At 45.7% G+C, this 17951-nt stretch overlaps 1 protein-coding gene across 2 annotated transcripts; it reads right to left on the bottom strand.

The window, feature by feature from the left end:
* Positions 1 to 2315: 2315 nt before the first annotated feature.
* Positions 2316 to 17101, bottom strand: NR1H2 (nuclear receptor subfamily 1 group H member 2). Of its 2 annotated transcripts, none has more exons than XM_054995675.1 (10): positions 17030 to 17101; positions 14118 to 14243; positions 13158 to 13236; positions 12932 to 13054; positions 11436 to 11705; positions 11037 to 11281; positions 8932 to 9111; positions 7842 to 7941; positions 4890 to 5098; positions 2316 to 2919 (listed from the first exon to the last, which is right to left on the bottom strand). In XM_054995675.1, the coding sequence occupies exons 3-10, from the start codon at positions 13195 to 13197 to the stop codon at positions 2773 to 2775; spliced, it is 1314 nt and encodes a 437-aa protein (XP_054851650.1). In that variant the 5' UTR covers positions 13198 to 13236; positions 14118 to 14243; positions 17030 to 17101; the 3' UTR covers positions 2316 to 2772. The 2 variants fall into 2 exon arrangements, with proteins under 2 accessions (XP_054851650.1, XP_054851651.1); XM_054995676.1 differs by having other exon boundaries at positions 11436 to 11702.
* Positions 17102 to 17951: the final 850 nt, after the last annotated feature.

Below are 17951 nucleotides of genomic sequence, written 5' to 3'. Positions count from 1 at the left end.
CAAAACAACTTACAAGATTCTCACATCCTCTGTTTTATCCTCAGAACACCTCTTCAAGGTAGATTAAGTTGAAAGAGAATGATTGGCTCATGGCAGGTTAGGGGTTTGATCCCAGCTCTCCCAGATTCTAATCCACCCTTCTAACCCCTGTGCCACACTGGCTCTTGTGGCATTAAAGAAATGTGAGGATGATTGGGAGCCACCCATATGTCATGGGCAGCCCCCAAGTCTATAGAGCACATGGCCTCTGCTGTAACAACTGGATTTCTGGGTTTCAGCTCATTTAAAAAAAAGTACTCTGCAGGAATAATTGCACAGGGTTTGTTTTCACGAAAAATGGGTTTGCCAAAAAGCCTGGGGGTGGGGGGTGGGCGGGAGCGCCCCATCCCTTTAATAGTGGCTTACTTGGATGTTATTGACCAGGTGATATTGTTTATCCCCATGCCATGAAGAGCTGCAGATACCCATTTTGACACATTACGTATCTGTTAAAGGGACCGGTTAATTTCCTCTGGGCCTGTTGGCAATCCTTTCCATGACCAACACAGCTACCTATCTTTCATGACTTAAAGTCCTGCTCTACTCCTTCCAATATACCACACTCACCTCTTTACCTTTGAAAATTTCAGAGTCTGCAAAAACACGCCCCCCCCACACACACACACCAGTCCACAATAAAAATATTTTAATTGGGCAACTTTATGCAAAATGATGATTATCTGTATAAATCATGTAGAACTTGGAAGTTTGATTCTTTTCTGCAGAATAGAGACTGACACTCCTAGACTGGAATTTTAGGGGTATTTTTTAAATTTTCTCTGGCAACAAATATACACTATCTTATGTCAATGAACTACCTTTAGATCAAATGAACAAGCTAGAGGGGGGAAACCCAGTCATTGCACAATTGCAAAGCTATTTTTTTTTTAAAAAGAGCTTAGAAAATCTGTGGAATTTGGGTGCCCCCTTGTGGCCACTGTGATGGGCTCTATGAGGAGGAATTCCCCATTTTTCCAAAGCTGGGTTTTCCCAGCAATTTTTAACTGGGAAGTTCCAAGACAGGAATTACAGGGATTGTTTAGGGGGGCCCTAAGAGACCTGCAAAATATTAAAACAGACAATTGTGGACCTACAGTTTCTGTCTGCTGTTCCAGCACTCTGATGGGGAGAATCCTGGGGCCCTGAATCCCATTTCCCCTTTTGCCACCCATTAAGAACTCTTCTTACTTTGGAGGCTTGCCACTCCCATACACTAGACATACCCAACCAGACCTCTTACAGCTTCCAAAGAATGCAGGGGGCCTGCCTCTCTAAGGTACTCAGGCATGCTGGTTCCCAATTGTCCTCAGCCCATAATAACTCAAACAGCACCATCACCTCCCTACCAACCAAAGAGTAGCAGGGAGGATAATTTTGGGAACATCTGTTTGCAGCCATAAAAGCCTGGGTGAGGCCACAAGCATGAAATAAAGGGGGGTATCAAAGGGCTTCTGATCCTTAGCCTGTGGCCTTAAGCAAGCTGGCCTGTGGATGCAGGCCAACTGAGGATGCTATTTATTGTATTTATTTCTCTTAATCATTTATATTGTTGTAAGCCATTTTGAGTCCCCATTGGGGAGAAAATCTAGGTGAAAAATCTATATGAAGGCGAACTGTGTTTCAGACAACTCACTTCCTACCCTGATGCGCCTGCAGAGGGCGCTGCTGCGCCTGCAGAGGGCACTGCCACAGTGGGAAACCCAGGCCGAGACCAGGCACAGAGCAGGCGGCAATGCCGCCCCCCCCCCCACCATCGCCTGACTGGGACCAGGCACAGAGCAGCCGGCAATGCCCGCCCACTGCCTTTGTCTGGCCAGGACCAGGCACGGAGCAGGCAGCAATATTCGCCCGCAACTTTCACCTGGCGGGGATCAGGAGGCAATGCCTGCCACCACCTTCACTCAGCCGGGACCAGGCGCAGAACAGGCAGCAATGCCCGCCCGCCGCCTTCACCCAGCTGAGATCAGGTGCAGAGCATGCGGCAATGCCTGCTCCCCCACCTTCACTCAGCTGGGATCAGGAGGCAATGCCCACCACCACCTTCACCCAGCCAGAACCAGGCCGGAGGATGAGGCAATACCTGCCTGCCCACCATCCCCTTTCTAGAGCCCGTTGTATTTTTTTCCCCCACAATGGGCTTTGTTGCTAGTACCTAAATAAACCGAAAAGGTCCTGACTGCTGTTTCCACCCCATCTCAGAAAGGCGCAAGTAATACCCCAAATACTTTCCATTCACACACATCACAAGATCAGGCAAAGATACTTGGTTTATCAGGACTGAGTTTATTTTTCTGGGCGTCTGCCCCACACCAGGCATTCGGTGACCCCCCTCTCCCACTGCAATACTCTCCCCTTCCCTAGTAGGGTGCGTGTGGGTGTTGTTAGACGAAAAAGCCACATAGGGTGGGGTGTTCATTCCTCATGAAACAGGAGGGATAAGTCTTTGCAGCAAGTCTCTTTGCATCTTCCCCCCTACTCCCCATGCACAACTGACTTGTATCTTCCCCTCTCAAAAACCAGAAGAACAAAATCGGGAGGCAAGTGCTTGAGAGGAAAAAAGTAGATGGGGAAAAAAGTGCTTAGTAGCCCCTTGCTGTAGCTCCTCTGTCTGTCTTTCGGGTTCAAGTTTATGTTGAGGTTCAAAGAATCCTCAATGGGATACAATGTTTCCTGGGGCTTGGAAAGGTGTACATAAGAGGGAGGGTCTGTGGCCTCCCCTTACACCCAAGACATCTATTCGTGCACATCCCAGATCTCGGAGAGAAGCGGTGGAAGTTTCTTGTCTTGAAGACGCAACGCAAAGACCTGCTCGGAGTGTACGCTGCTCAGGGTCCGCAAGCTCACCAGCTTCATCAGCATGCGTGGGAACATCAGGTGGTCCTAAAGGAACAATTGGGAAAAATTTAGCCAACAGTACCTTGGTTAAAAATCCCAGTTGTCGATATACGACCACTGTATGACATATATGTCTACTTAACATTGACAATGTCAACAGTAAACAGATTGGATCCTTTCTGCTGTTCTGTTAGCAGAATGGTCCCACAAGATCTAACTCATTCCAACAGTTAAAAAAACTTTTCAAAAAGAGGCAGAAAGAGTCTCACGCTAATTTAAAAACAAACGACATAGGGACCCTTGTGACAGCTTCGTCTCTGCGCGTGTATACCAGTAGTGAGTTGTAGGTAGACTGAAGCATTCTAGGGATTTTGCAAGGAGCAACCAAGCTGTGGGAGTGCTACAGGATGCTGCCGTGCCAGGGCAAGTGATTCTGCAAAGAAAGAGTGCAGATACACCTGTGGGGACAGCCTGAGGAGGAAGTTGTCTCTGTGACACAACGGATACCATTGTGTCGAGGAGTTCAGCTTGATTGATTTCCTGTGGTGCATCAGAGTGCTGCCTGCTTTGGGCACAGATACCACCTGCATTGCAAGACAGACTTTCAGAATAATAAGGGTAGAATTAACAACCAGAGGCATTGCCTGGGGGCCTGGGAGGTAGCTAAGAGTGAGCAAGCACGAATGTCACAGAACAACAAAGCAAGAGATGTAGATTATTGATTTACTAGTACATTTTCCTTCCACCCTTCCTCCAAGAAACTCAGGGCGGTGTACATGCTCCCTGCCCCATTCTCTTCTCACAACACCCCTGTGACAGATGTTGAGCTGGTCACTGGTCTCTCAGCTGAAGGACACCTGGACAGTCGCATAGCCAAGTGGAGATTTGAAAGTGGGTTTCCCCTATACTATTCAGGGACTAACTACAATATGCAATTCTAGGAAAGCCATTTCAGATCTCACCTCCGAAGTGAATTGCCTATCAGAGAGCTTATTCTCCCTCTCTCTTAAGATTAGAACTTAGGAGCACTCAATGATGATAGGCAATAGCTTCCGAGATGGACAAAAAGAAATCTCAACTCAAATGACGAATTAAATTATGGTATTCACCGCCAGAGAATGGCCACAAGCATAGATGGCTTTAAAAGGGGACTAGATTCTTGGAAGATAAGTCTATCAATGACTAATAGCCATGGTGACTAAAGGGAACATCCACGCCCAGAGGCATTAAACCTTTGAATTCTAGCACGAGGAGGCAACATGGTCTTGGTCTCGCTGCCCTGTTTGACTGCCGCCCAGGGACATGTGAAACAAGATTCTGAACTAGAGAGATGACTGATCTAATTTGGCAGTGCTCTTCTTATCAGAGCCTCTGTAAATCAGAGATAAAAACACTGGCCTACATTACAGGGTCGTTGTAAGCAATACTGAGATAATGCAAACTATAACATGTTATATAAATGCTAAGTATTAGGATTAGATCTTAAATCTCATGGTGCCCAAGAAACATCCTGCAAAGGGCTTGGAGCAAAACCCCATCCTTCAGAACTGCCATCTCCCACGTATGGCATTTCCAGTTTTGAAAAGCGTAAGAGATTGTTTCAAGGATTAGCCAATGTCACCATTCTGGTCCTATATTTGGGGGCCTTTCCACCTTCCGTTCCCTGTGAACAAGTTGCTGCAAGGAGGCTTATTTACCCTTATCCACAGCTGAAGGAGAAGAGAGAGGCTGTTCCAATCTGCAGGAAGGAGGTGGTTTTTGTCTCTCCCTGCGAAATCACTGAAGAGTGAAGGTAAGTTCAAGGGCTCAGGGTTCCTTCTTCCATCAGCTGGGAGACCCTGGAGTAAGATTTGCTGATGGCCAACATGCTGTCCTAACAGCAAATTCTGCCAGACAGAGTTTGGCCTTGAGTCCTGAAACTCCAGCAATTTTGCTCCTCATCCCTTTTCTCATGACTCCAGTTTCCCGTCCCATTTACTTTACCACACTGCCCACCCAGTGCCCAGCCAAGACACCTGCGGACGGTTGAGCCGGATGTAGGAACTGAGGGCCTCAATGTATGGCTGCTGCAACGCCTCCACCAGGCCATGGTCCTGCACGTTGGGCCGATCCGCAGAGAAGATGTTGATGGCAATGAGAAGGGCGTACTCGGCATCATCCAGCTGCAGCTGCCGCATGGCCCGGGAAAATTCAAAGATGGGGTTGATGAATTCCACTTGTAGACCTGATTTTGCAGGGGAGGAGTATGTGAATTCAGGGGATCAGAACAAAAAGGGTACGTCTTGCTTGTCAGATTGAAATGTGCAAATGCCAAGGAAATCTCTGCTAAATACAAACAGAGACTACCCACCAGAGATCAAAGGCCAGAAATGTAACCATCATAAAATAATCCTGATGTATTTTTTCAGCAAAAAAGAACCTCCCCATGGAGCGCCATGTTAATAACAACATACCAAAGCATGGAGGTTCAAAGTCCCAGCTGAGCCAGAGGGCCTGAAACAGATACACCCTTTTTGCTCTCGAGATCGTACGTGCGAGATAAAGAGACATGAAAGATACAGGAGTAGAACGCATCAAGCAAGCTAGAATCTAAATGCCTGGGTGATAAGACCACCCAAGCAAGTGCACCACCCAACAAATGGCTAAAACAACGGCAGGAACATGCCAGATCCGGAAATGCCGTATACAAAATGTGCTGAGCTATGAATAATACTAGAATTGTATAAGAATAATTTTTATATATTATAAAAGTGAATGTATTATTCATACAGAAATATAGAGATACAATGTATAGTAGTAACTGTAATAACATCGCCCACCCAGAGCAAACAAGCAATGTGTTCCAATCCCTACAATAAACCAGACGGAATAAATATGTACAGATAGCCGATGTTCAATTTTTTTTTAGAAAAGCTACAAAGAATCACAATTATCCAGTTCAAGTTACCATCAATGAATGACTCTACCAGCAAACAATATCGGCAACACAAACTGTCATTTCTGCTGTGCAAACTCTCACATTATAAGCAGAGACGACCCATCCACAATTTAACGTGCTGTCAATGCTTGCCTTAAGGAGCATTCCGGGGAAACCTGAAACCCGTTTCCAGCAGCCTTCCCCAGAAGCCGTAAGCTTAAGTACTTAGCAAAGTCATCCCAAAAGAAACGCTCCCTTATAACGTGAGACTGCCTAAATGACGGCTTATTTGCTCTGTGTGGGCAATGTTATTATAATTAATATACATTGTATTTCTGTATTTTTGTAAGAACCTTTCACTCACTTTTATAGTATATAAAAATTATTTTTATACAATTCTAGTATCATTTATAGCTCAGCATATTTTGTGTACATGGTGGTTCTTTGTGTTTTCATTCCTTTACACTGTGAGCCCGGTATATTTGGTAAATCTGGAAATGCAGCAGTCTTTACAATGTCCTTTCTCCAGAAGCATAAAGAAATGTCTGTTACAACACTGTCGTGAACCTTTTGTTTGCAAGGGAAGTGTTCCCTTGCAGCACAATCCTAAGCAGAGTTGAACGTGAACATATGAAGCTACCTTATACTGAATCAGACTACGGGTCCATCAAGGTCAGTAAAGTCCACTCAGACTGGCAGCAGCAATCCAGGACCTCAGGGAGAGGTCTTTCCCATTGTCTGCTAACCAAACTTCATAACTAAAGATGCCAGGGACTGAACCTGGGACCTTCTGCAGTCCAAACCGATGTTCTACCACTGAGCCACAGTTTCTCTCCACCCTTCTAAGTCCACTGAAGTTAACAGGTTGGATCCTAGCAGCTTTTCCACTGGTGAAAGGAGGTCTGCTTTTGACCAGGTGGAAAGGCTATGAGTTGGATCCAACCAGGTTTTCTGCTTGTGAGAAAGGATTACCCCCCAAAAAACTATGCTGGGGATTGCTGGACCTGTGTGTATACAAGCCACAAGGGACAGCGGATTTAGGCCAGATTAAATGAAAATGGCAAAAACAATCCCATGCCAGGGGTCATAGGACACACATGGACAAAAGCCAAGAGGGATGCAAGCTACAATGAGGAACAGAACTGAGCAAGACAGAGCAGCAAATTTGGTAAGATTCAAACCATATAGCTTAGAAGGTTGTAACTCTTTAGGACTGCACTTAGCAACATATTTGTTTGCCAGGAGTGACCAGAATACCCATTAGAATCCTCAAAATAACAGATTAAAAGAGAGAGAGAGAGAGAGAGAAAGCTCCACCCTGCAAAAAAGCCCCTTTTTGTTTTCAAAACTGCACAAAATTTTTTGAAAAACACAATTGCCGTTCCCCATCAATTCTATATATTTCTAGTTAAGCTGCTGTTCCTATTTGTTGCAAGTCTAACCAAGTGGAGCAAATCACACTGCAATGAAATGAGTGCTGGTAAGATTCTATTGGCCAGGAAATTGGAACTATGTCCAGGGAGCTGCACGACCTTGTCCTTTTAGTTTCTAATAGCAGCAATGTTTGGTAAGGTTCTGTTTCCTTTTAGAGAAGGCACCTGTTGGGATTGCCACCCCATGTGCTTAATTGCCAGTCTTTGCCAAATTAAAAACAAAGGGCACAAACAATTTTAGAAACGGTTTTTCCTTTAGCTAGGAGTCCTTTCCTCAGCAGAGACTTTTATGCTAAGCAATAGATGGATTAAGATATCAAATGGAACAGAACTCATGAACTTAAAGTGAAAAGTGTCCTTTTTTTGTGAAATAAGGGAGAGAAATTAGTATACCCCCAAAGTCACCAACAGTGTAATTCTAAGCAGTTACATCTTTCTAAACCCATTGACTTCAACAGGCCAAGAAAGATGCAACTCTACTTAGGATTGCACTGCAAAATAATTTTTTGGATCTCCCTTAGCAATTCTTAATAGATTTCCACTGGCATAGTGTCCCAAGGAGAAGAATTTTCTGGGAATAGACTCCCAGACACCCCCAGGACTTTGACTATTCTCACCTGCACGGTGAAAGTCATCCTTGCTGTAGGTGAAATCTTTAAGAAATGTAATACACTGGGTCTCATGATTATAGCGTCGTGCTGTTTCCAATAGCATGATCTGTGGAGAAAGGCAGGTGTGAAGTTGTCCTCTCTTCTCTGTTTACATCCAACATACAAGTACACTGATTGACGGGATATGCAACGTCTTGGCCTTAATGAAGTTCCCACAGTATTCCCTTTCCAGAGTTAACGATTTCCAGAGTAACTCAGAGTAAGATGTAGCTCACACTATGGGCTGGATCCAACCAACTTTTCTGCTGATAATGGAGGAAGGCACGGATCCCGCTGACTACCCAAAAAGCCTATGATGCCATGCTTACGAATCATGGGTCATGCAAGGATAAATGCCATGTGGGACAGGGGCTGTAGTACGGAGGGGAATTAGGAGAGATTGAGTGAAAAAGCTAGCTGGATCCAACTCTTATGTCTGAGCTATACCACTTGGGTCTGTAGGACAGCAGGATAGAATTTAAAAAAATGAATAGATTTGATCCTTTACTGTAACATAGTTCAAATGTAATGCATACTCTTCTTCATTTCATATTGTAATACATAACAACTTTGATAAGTCTGTAAACTCATACAGTCTACAACAAACCAATTGAACCCTGCATATCGAAAACATTCATATCAGGAAAAAAGGGTTTGGAGCCTTTTCCCTAACATGGTAGTTTTCTGTGCTTTTTTGTTTTTAATGGTGTCCCCACCACATCTGGCATTATGAGTGGTACAGCCCACAGGTTTGATCCTTTAATGAAAGCTCTTTTACTTCTGTTTCATCCACAGCTGCAATCTCCCAATCTGCATTCTTCATGCTTATTTAACACTGAACTCTTTCTTTTCATAAGCAGAACATCCAATGCTATTGGATACATGAGATTCCATCTGTCAGTTACAACAGCCGGATCCAGAGGTATTACTCAGCATCCAGGAAGACTGGGAACAGCCCTAGGCTTAGAAATGATACTTCTAACTTTTTAAGCTCCTAAAATGGAGAGTTTGGAGTTTCTGGCAGGAGTGGAGCACAACACGCGCCACACTCGTTTACCTCAATGGTGGAGGCCTTGAGAAGCGCAATCTGGTCCTCCCGAGAGAGCTGCAGGAAGCCGGGTACCTGCTTGGCAAAGTCCACAATCTCCTGTACCGAGATGATGGCCAACTCCGTGAAATGGGCAAAGCGTTGCTGGCGTGCCTCCCGGCTGTTGGGGTCACTGCCCATAGGCCAAGGCTGGGGGCGCCAAGGAAGTGGTATTGCAAAAGATACACAAAGAGGAGAGATGAGGAATGAGGTGGATCTAGGCACTCACTCTGCACAGGCTGCCCAGACTCTGTGGTTGCGCCCCCTCCCCCTGCCCAATCCTACCACGTATTACACAATCTCCTTAATCTGCAAACTGATAGGAGCCTGGGATCTTATCCAAACAAGATCTGAGCTGTTTTCCTAATTCATTGTTCATTACCCTAATTACTAAAATTACCATTTCCCATTTACAAGCAAAGGAGTCCCTCCAGACTGCATTTTTCTTCTTACCCAGTAAAATATCTTGTGTGCAAAGGGAGGCAGGAGACAGGATGGAATGGGACACAGGAATGAGAATCTGACCTCTGCTCACCCACTAGACCCCCTCCCCTCCTACACAAGTCCAGGGGTTCGCTCTCTCCTTTTCCATATTCCGACTTACAAGACTACTATTCTGTACAGAGATCCTCAAATTTTCCATTTCTCTTAGCACCAGCACATTGAATCTCACTGTCCCCAACTTTTCAGGGCAGCCACTGGATTCTGCTCCACTGCCAGAGATTCCCACAAGGCCTAGTTCTCCCTCCCTCTAGCATATTTCTTCTCTCCTTACTAAATTTAGATGAAGAAAGAGCTGATGAAGTAGAAATACCATCTCATCTGATTGGGGTGGGGGGTGGGGTGCCTCTCTATTCTTTTTTTATAATCCCACCTTGTGACAAATCAATGGGCAACTTGAATATGCCAGTCATAATACACCAATTAATGATGGGGGGGGGGTGAGTGTTTGTGTTGGTGAGGGATTCTTTTGGCTCGTGTTCCTGTGTGTTTGCAAGTGAGGTGGTATTAGAAGGAAAAGGAGTGTTTACCTGTCTTGTATTCAAGGAATTTTATTGAGAGGGAGGTTTACACAAGAGTGAGGGGAGACAGGGGTGGCTCAGAGTGTTTTGACAGCTGAGTGTTTTGACAGCAATGGCCAACCTCGCCACCACCAGGCCCGAAGTGCCACATGGATGATGCCTCCATTCCCTCCACCCCAGGAGCGAGGGGAGATAATTGTCCTTACCTCTTTGCTGCCACACGCTCTTTAAAGATAGCAAGGCAAACCTAACATGGCCTATAGAACTTTCTTGAATTCTTGGAAGATTTCCTTCCTCTTGTGAGAGTTTGGCTACCATTTTAGTTGCCCTGTCAACATTCAGGCAGAACCCTCCAGTTTGGAAACTGGACTCCAGTTTGGAAACTGGCATGTGTGGCTTGCTGTGCTGCTTTGGAAGAGCCCTGGGGGAGCAAGAAGGTTTATCTCCTCTGTCTCCTGGGTGGGGGAGACAGTCAGCTGTCTGACAGTGGGCCTAATGGAAGGCTACCAGTCTCCCAAAATCTGCTGCCTGAAGTAACCACTTCAGGTAGCCAGCCATGAGGAGAGGGAGATTTAAGGAGATTAGTTGCTACAGATGGGATTCCTAGGCTTGCTCCAAGGTACTGCAGGCATGCAAATAAAGAGCACAAAGTGGGAGGGGGAGAATACAGCAATTACTCATCCTCCAACCAAACAGAGACGTCCTAATCCATTCCTTGCCTCATGAGAAAGGCTTCTTTACTTCCCTCATCCCTGAGAGGATACAAATCACTCTCCCTTTCTCAGCCCGGCTCAGGCAGTCAGCAATGGGATATAGCCATACCAGGAATAGGAAAGACCCCAGAGAACAAGTGGGTTTTACCATCTCTGCAAGACTCCAGGGTTCTCTGGAAAGCATGGTGGGGCCTAATGATTTTCTATGTGGCCAGCAGCACATAACCCACCCTGAACTCATGGCTGATAAATAGCTACAGCGTGATGGTTCTGAGGGGTGGCAAGTAGCATCCACTGGGGTTTTGTGCATTGTCTCTACCCAAAATCTGTCTATGATTACCGTGACTTTGGGCTGGTCACTGAAGCTCCTTTTGTTGCATTGCTGTTGTGCGGCCACCAGCTGCCGGATCATGCCCTCTTGCTGGGGGGTGAGGGGGGCTGGTTCAGGCTGAAGCAGGGTGGGATCACAGGGCAGAGGGGGCACCCGAAGAACCTCACCTCCGCCCCCTTCCCCACTCGATGTCCCCTCCCCCTCCTGCTGTTTACGGATCTTCTTCTTTCGGATCTGCTCTTCGGACAACACACCTGAGGAGAAATCACAAGACATACACAGCACCCCTGAGTTTCAGATATGCCAATACTCAGCCCCCCTCTCTAAAGAACCGTATTCCTTTACCAATCCCCTTTCTGAGGCACAGCCCTGCCCCAGATCCCAGCCACACATCTCCCCTGTACTTACATTCCTCTCGCATGCCTGCCTGTCGACATTTTTTCAAACGGCACTCCTGGCATTTGCGGCGCATATACATGTCCATGTGGCACTGCCCACTGCCCTTGCAGGTGTACTGTGCCCCCTTGATGACACTGCGCCGGAAGAAGCCTTTGCAGCCCTCACAGCTGAGGACGTTGTAGTGGAACCCCGAGGCCTTGTCCCCACACACACTGCACACTTCGTCCCCCAACATCTTCGGGGCAGGGCCCTTCTTGCGCTTGCGTGCCGGCTCCTCTGCTGGGGAGGAAGGCAGGGAGGGGGTTGGGAGGAGTAAAAATTATTTTGAGAACCATGGCACCATTCCCTTTCCTGAACATTAGTTATGATTTCTGCACATTCCAATGCCTGCAAATAATTCTTAATCACCTGTACAACAGAGGTCTAAGAAAGGGCCCTAACAGCCCCATTTTCCAAAAAGGGAAGTGAAGCTGAAAGAACAAGAGGAAAAAAACTTGTTCAAGACTACCTTCTTTAAGTTATATAAATGATGGTGGGGAGCCATAATTGGATCCCTCCCCCAATGTAACATAGATGTAAAAAGCAGTCACAGAGGTATGTTCAGGTATTAGGATGGCCATTTACACATAACCAAAAGTCAGGACAAGATCTTTCTCCCTCCTTCCCAGGACAATATTTGCATATTTTAATGTACATTCAGAGATGCAAATTATTGCTATAATTTAAATAGAAATACCACTCACTACAAGGCCAGCTTTGTCTGGGGCAGCAGGCGGAACTCAGCTCCTTGACTGACTGTTACTCAAATGTTTATAAAAAGTTTCTTCAGCAACAGCCCTCACACATTCACACACATTTCAGCCAATTTTAAAGATAGAAGCAGAACTCAGGCATTTAAAAACAATAGGACTGGGAAAAGGAAGATCTCACAACCCTAGCGTGTACTGTGATATGGGGGCACAGAACTAGGGAAGGGCAGGAGGCTTCACCTTTTGCTCCCACACCATTTACCTGACTGAAAATGTTGCTGTTCTAGACAACTTTAAGTCCAGCTAGGGTGGAGCATATTTTTAACAGAGAAATGCCTCAAGATAAAAGCTTAGCACCCCTCCACAGCTCTGATCCATGTCAAGTCCCCCCATAGTGCAGCATTTACACATCAGGAAAGCCTACCACAGATCCGCTGTTTAACATGGAGTTAGATCCTTAGGTCAGGCAACATACAGCAACTTTCTAAATGGCTCAGTGTGTGATAAAATGGTTTCAAGAATGTTCCTGACCTACAGGCTGCAAGTGGGGATTGCATGGGTGAATGTTCTGCCATCTTGAAAAAAACCCCTGCACGTAGAAATGTAAACGACAGAGAAGGGTTCTAAAGCTGCTACTTCTCTGCAGTGCAATTCCAATATAATGAAAAAGCACGGTTTGTTTTGACTACAGTTAGGGAGTGAAACCAAGATTCACCATCACCTGGACCCAAAGCCAAGTCCCTTTCCCACACTTACCCGCACTGTGTGTAGAACTCTCTCCATCATCTGTGCAAATTGCTTCAATTTTCACAGTGCTTAAAGTCTCTGGCCTGGTCTCTGTCCACTCATCTTTGATCTGTGGAGTGGGCTCTCCATCTTCTATTGAAAAATAAAGGGGGGGGGGAGGAAACATTTGATATTTGAGAAGCCCAGCTCCATTCAAGTCGTTGGCCAGCAGGTTAGTTGTTAGTTAGTGGCTTACCCAGTGGTAACCGAGGTTCATCAGTGCCTCTTTTGGCCATCTCAGGGTGTCAACCACAGCAACATTGCATAATGTAGTTCTACAATCAGGTAGACAGAAGGAAGAGAGTTCAGCTAAGCCCACACAGTCCCCCTGTTCTGCTTCCCCCTTGTCCATCTCTCCCAGAAAGGGACAAAGGCACCTCCATTTTGCCCAGTTGTAACTGGGGACAGGTGCTTACTCAAGGCCTTGAAGAGTGCAATCTGGTCCTCCCTAGATTGATTCCTCCAGTCAGAAAGAATGTACTCAACTTTCCTGGACCAATTAGTGCCACACTCAGAGCGGTAAACGAAGTCAGTGTTATCATTATCCCCACAATACAGCTCGAGAGCTGGGTCTGAGAGGAGTGGCTTACCCAAGGCCACCTGCTGAGCTCATGGCAGCAGTGGGAGTTCAACTAGCAGAGTGCTATTTCTCAGAGTGCTGATTCACAGCCCAGCCACTTAACCATTATGCTACAGCACTTTAAAGAAGTTCCCTTCATACTTTGCTTCTGGACCATCCTCCCACCTCAAACCAGTCAAATAACATCTAAATGTTATTTATATAGTCTTTGAAATGGAAGAGGGCACAGACTCTCTCAGCCTCTGTGTATGACAGTGACAGAATTCACACACTCCTTCCTTCATCTGTCAAGTACAATTTTATTCCAGCCATCCTCTAAGAATCCCAGGGCAGCATATATCACTCTCTCCTCCTCCTGCGGGTAGGCTGACAGAGAGGAACTGGCTCAGTGTTACTCAGCAAGCTTCATTCATCGATCTGGTTTCTACTAAAGCTAACTGCCTTATGGTCACATCTCTCACAACTTTCCTTCTTCCACAGCCTCACCCACATCTTTCCCAAGTTTTCCACTTCCACCCACACTAAACGTACAATGTAGAAAAAGAGCCGATAAGAAGAGGTTTCCTCAAACCTCACCTTTCTCCCCACAGTGGGGAAGAGACTCAGCTAAACGACGGACACATAACAGGGTTCATGAGGCAGTGGTCAGGAACCTGGAGTGGGGGGAGTGGTTGAGCTAGTGGTCTGAGGAGGGGCTGCACACTGAAAGAAAAAAGAGAGATCAAGAAGTCCTCTTCTGCCCTCATTCCCTTTCATTTATTTACTTCATTCGTAGTCTGCCTTTTTTGTTGACACACAAGACAGATTACGCAATTAAAACAACTGGAAGAGCACAATACATACAATGCAATTTAAAAAACTGGATTACACAACTAGGGAATGCTCTAGAAAATACATACAATAAAACAGGATTACAAAACTGCAGAACAATGCAACGAAACAAGTACAATATATAATGCAATGAAAGCTGCCTAAATTTCCAAAGACAATAACTACAACTCCATTCCCTTCACAAATATAGATGACAGAAAGTTAGTACATTCAGGATCACTGGCATTCACCTCTCAGCCATTTATTTAGTACATTTTTATCCTGCTTTTTCTTCTAAGGAGCTTACATCAGTCTCCCCTCCTCTATTTTATCATCACATCAACCCTGTGAGGTAGATTAGGTTGAGAGGAAGTGAGTGGCTGTCCCAAGGTCACCTAGCAAACTTCCAAGGGTACAGTGGGGATACGAACATGGATCTTCGAGATCCTCGTCTGACACTCCAATCATTTCACCGAACTGGCTTTCAACATAAATATTTCAACACAACAAAGACATATATCACGAGAAGACAAAACAAGACAAAAAGAAGAGAAGCCACCAAGGATTAGAACTCAACAAGCTTCAATATTGTTATCAAAAAAGAATACGCCTGTGAAAACAAAGCCATCAAAATATGTATATTTTTATTATTTTTACAGATGTGTCATTTCCCTAAGTGAAGATACTGAAAATCAATGGGAGTCAATCCTTATGGTGATGACCATTTTGTCTATATGAAATTAGGGGACCTGACATGGTGCCAGAAGCAAGGTGCTAAACTGCATCCATAAAGATGCAGGCTAGACATTAGGGCTGGGGTATCTTGTAAATCACATATTTTTTCTTCTTGTTAAGAGGGTCACAATCTATAACCATGACCATCCTTTGTTCCATGTTCAAATCAATAAACAGAGGAAAATAGTCAAAACCATGCACTGAAGGAGTTTTTTAAAAGGGCCATTTTTACAATGCTGTAGCCGCCTTGAATACGAAAAATCTTTGATGCATACAAAGAGAGAATTCATCTGTGACCTGAGATGCATTTCTTAGGGATCCTATTCAAGATTATAATGCAGATTAGAACAAATGGATAATTAAGAGCAACTAGATCAAGATGACTGAAGTAATATTACTTAACATTTATATAGCACTTTTTCTTGCTAACGATATTGCAAAGCATTGGGTACCAATTCTTAAAAGCTGTAATACTAAGAACATTTTTATCTCACTCATCCTCCAAGGCATTTGTGGGGATTTGAATCTGGCCCTCCCAAGCCCTAAACCAGCACATTAGCCACTATTCTCCGCCGGCTCGCGGTAAGGATTTCACATCCATAACCTTATATAACAACAGCCCCGTAAAGCAGATCAGTATTATCATCCCTGTATTGCGGATAAGGGGCTAAGAGGGTGGCGAAGGTGAAAGCTGAACTATGGACTTTGCAGATCACAGTATCATTTAAAGCTCAATAAACTGTGGTAATTTACTAATGCGTGGAATGGTTAATTCTAATCTGCAATACTATGAGAAAGATGGTGCAGTAGCCATTAAGAGCAAACAGATACACTACTCTGTATATGTCCCATATGCCACTCTGTAGAGCTGTAGAGCTCTGTAGATTTTCTCACTAACCACTAAGGGCTGGTAGGGTGCAGTTGTTAGTGCTGGTTTAAGATCCGGGCAACCCAAATTACAAACCCACTCTGCCAGGGAAGCTTGGAATAGTCACACACTCAGTCTAACCCGCCTCCTAAAACAGAGGAGAGGAGAACGATGCAAGCCTCTTGGGGAGAAAGCGGGTGTGTGTGAATGAAATAAAGTAAATACAATAAAACAACTTGATCACTAGTACTCCAGGACTTAGGATGCATTTACCATCACTAAGGGATGCATAACGGAGTAGATTATAGATGTGCATGCCACAACCACATAGTTTTGAAGGGCTTGACCACTGTTGACATACAAGCAAGCGGTTCTTCCCACAGCTACCGGGGTGGGGGGGGGGAAGATAGGTGGGTAGCGGATTTCAATACCCCTTGCTAATTCTCTTCTAGAAAGTTGGGAGTTGAATCAGAGCAACTTCTATGCCTCCAGAGCAAAGAGAAGCAGAATCTGACCCGCGAAGCCTCCCGCCACCCGTCCCGTAGTCATCTGCTTAGTAAATTCGTTCCCTGACACCTACACCAATCCCCTTAGTAAACAGAGTGCGGAGGGGGTGAAGTCTACTCTCTAGTCTTGTCGAAGGCTTTCACGGCCGGAGAACGATGGTTGTTGGGGGTTTTCCGGGCTGTCTTGCCGTGGTCTTGGCATTGTAGTTCCTGACGTTTCGCCAGCAGCTGTGGCTGGCATCTTCAGAGGTGTAGCACCAAAAGACAGAGATCTCTCAGTGTCTCTCGACACTGAGAGATCTCTGTCTTTTGGTGCTACACCTCTGAAGATGCCAGCCACAGCTGCTGGCGAAACGTCAGGAACTACAATGCCAAGACCACGGCAAGACAGCCCGGAAAACCCCCAACAACCATCTACTCTCTAGGCTTTTCTGCCCAGATTCTGGTTCTCCGGTGGGGGGGACGCCTAGCTTCTTGCCAGAGTGCCAGCTGCCCTGATCCCAGCCCCTACCCAGCGGAGCCGGTCCCCAAATCTCGCTCCTCCCCCGCTTTCCGCCTCCTTTTTTTACCTCTCTCCGGCGGCACCCTCCACTTGCAAAAAGTGAAAACACTTGCCTGGCACATAGAAGCAGGGCTTCCGGGAACCCTGGCTTGGCGTCACTTCCCTTTGGCAGCCTGGGAAAACCACCCCTTCTCCCGCAAGCACCTCCCCGCTTAGCCGGGTTTGAGTGCGAAGGCAGGATATGTACTTTCCAAATGCTGGTCAGGCCGACGACCCTCCTCAAGGCTGGATCCCGGGTCTCCCATCCTGTGGCTCATGTGCTGAGACACACCAGTCTAATATGAGATTTGCTCTCTTGAGGAGGAGGTGCTTCAACCCAACTTTTCTTGTGTGCACAGGCAAGGGGCAAGTTGCCATACTCTGCTGCTCGAGTCAAGCGATCTCATCGTATTATTTATTGCCCGCCTTTCTCACAGAGATCCAATGAGGATCACGCAGTGCAAGTGAAATACAATATAATCAACAGCTAGGACTTCCACTGAGCAAAATACAATACCCACCTACAGTTAGGATATTCAGTGAGGAGATACAATAGGGAATGGTAGCAGAAAATTTGAAACGAATACGTTTCGAATACGAATACGAAAATTTGAAACGACAAGGGCGGAGATGAAATCTGTCTGATACAAAGCATAACTAGTTCACATGGCAACGTGGAAACTCCCAAGTAGAAGCATATGCACATCAGCGGACAGTACCCAATGGTGTAGTAGTCTATAGCTCCTGCCCCTACCAATGCATCCCTCCAAGCTATTTCTTACAACACAGCCTATAATCTAGGTAGAAAGCCCTCCTGAAGAATTCAGTTGTGCATAGTTTGTGGAAAGCCAGGAGAGTGGGAGCTCAGGAGGTCATTCCATAAGGTGGGGAAAGCACATGTGTGGGCAGCTGTTCCTTTTGCCCAGTATCTGCAGAAGGCCCCATTCAGG

The sequence above is a fragment of the Eublepharis macularius genome, chromosome 12, assembly GCF_028583425.1.
Source record: "Eublepharis macularius isolate TG4126 chromosome 12, MPM_Emac_v1.0, whole genome shotgun sequence".
NCBI classification, from domain to species: Eukaryota; Metazoa; Chordata; class Lepidosauria; order Squamata; family Eublepharidae; genus Eublepharis; species Eublepharis macularius.
This window is presented reverse-complemented; position numbering and strand designations above follow the sequence as displayed.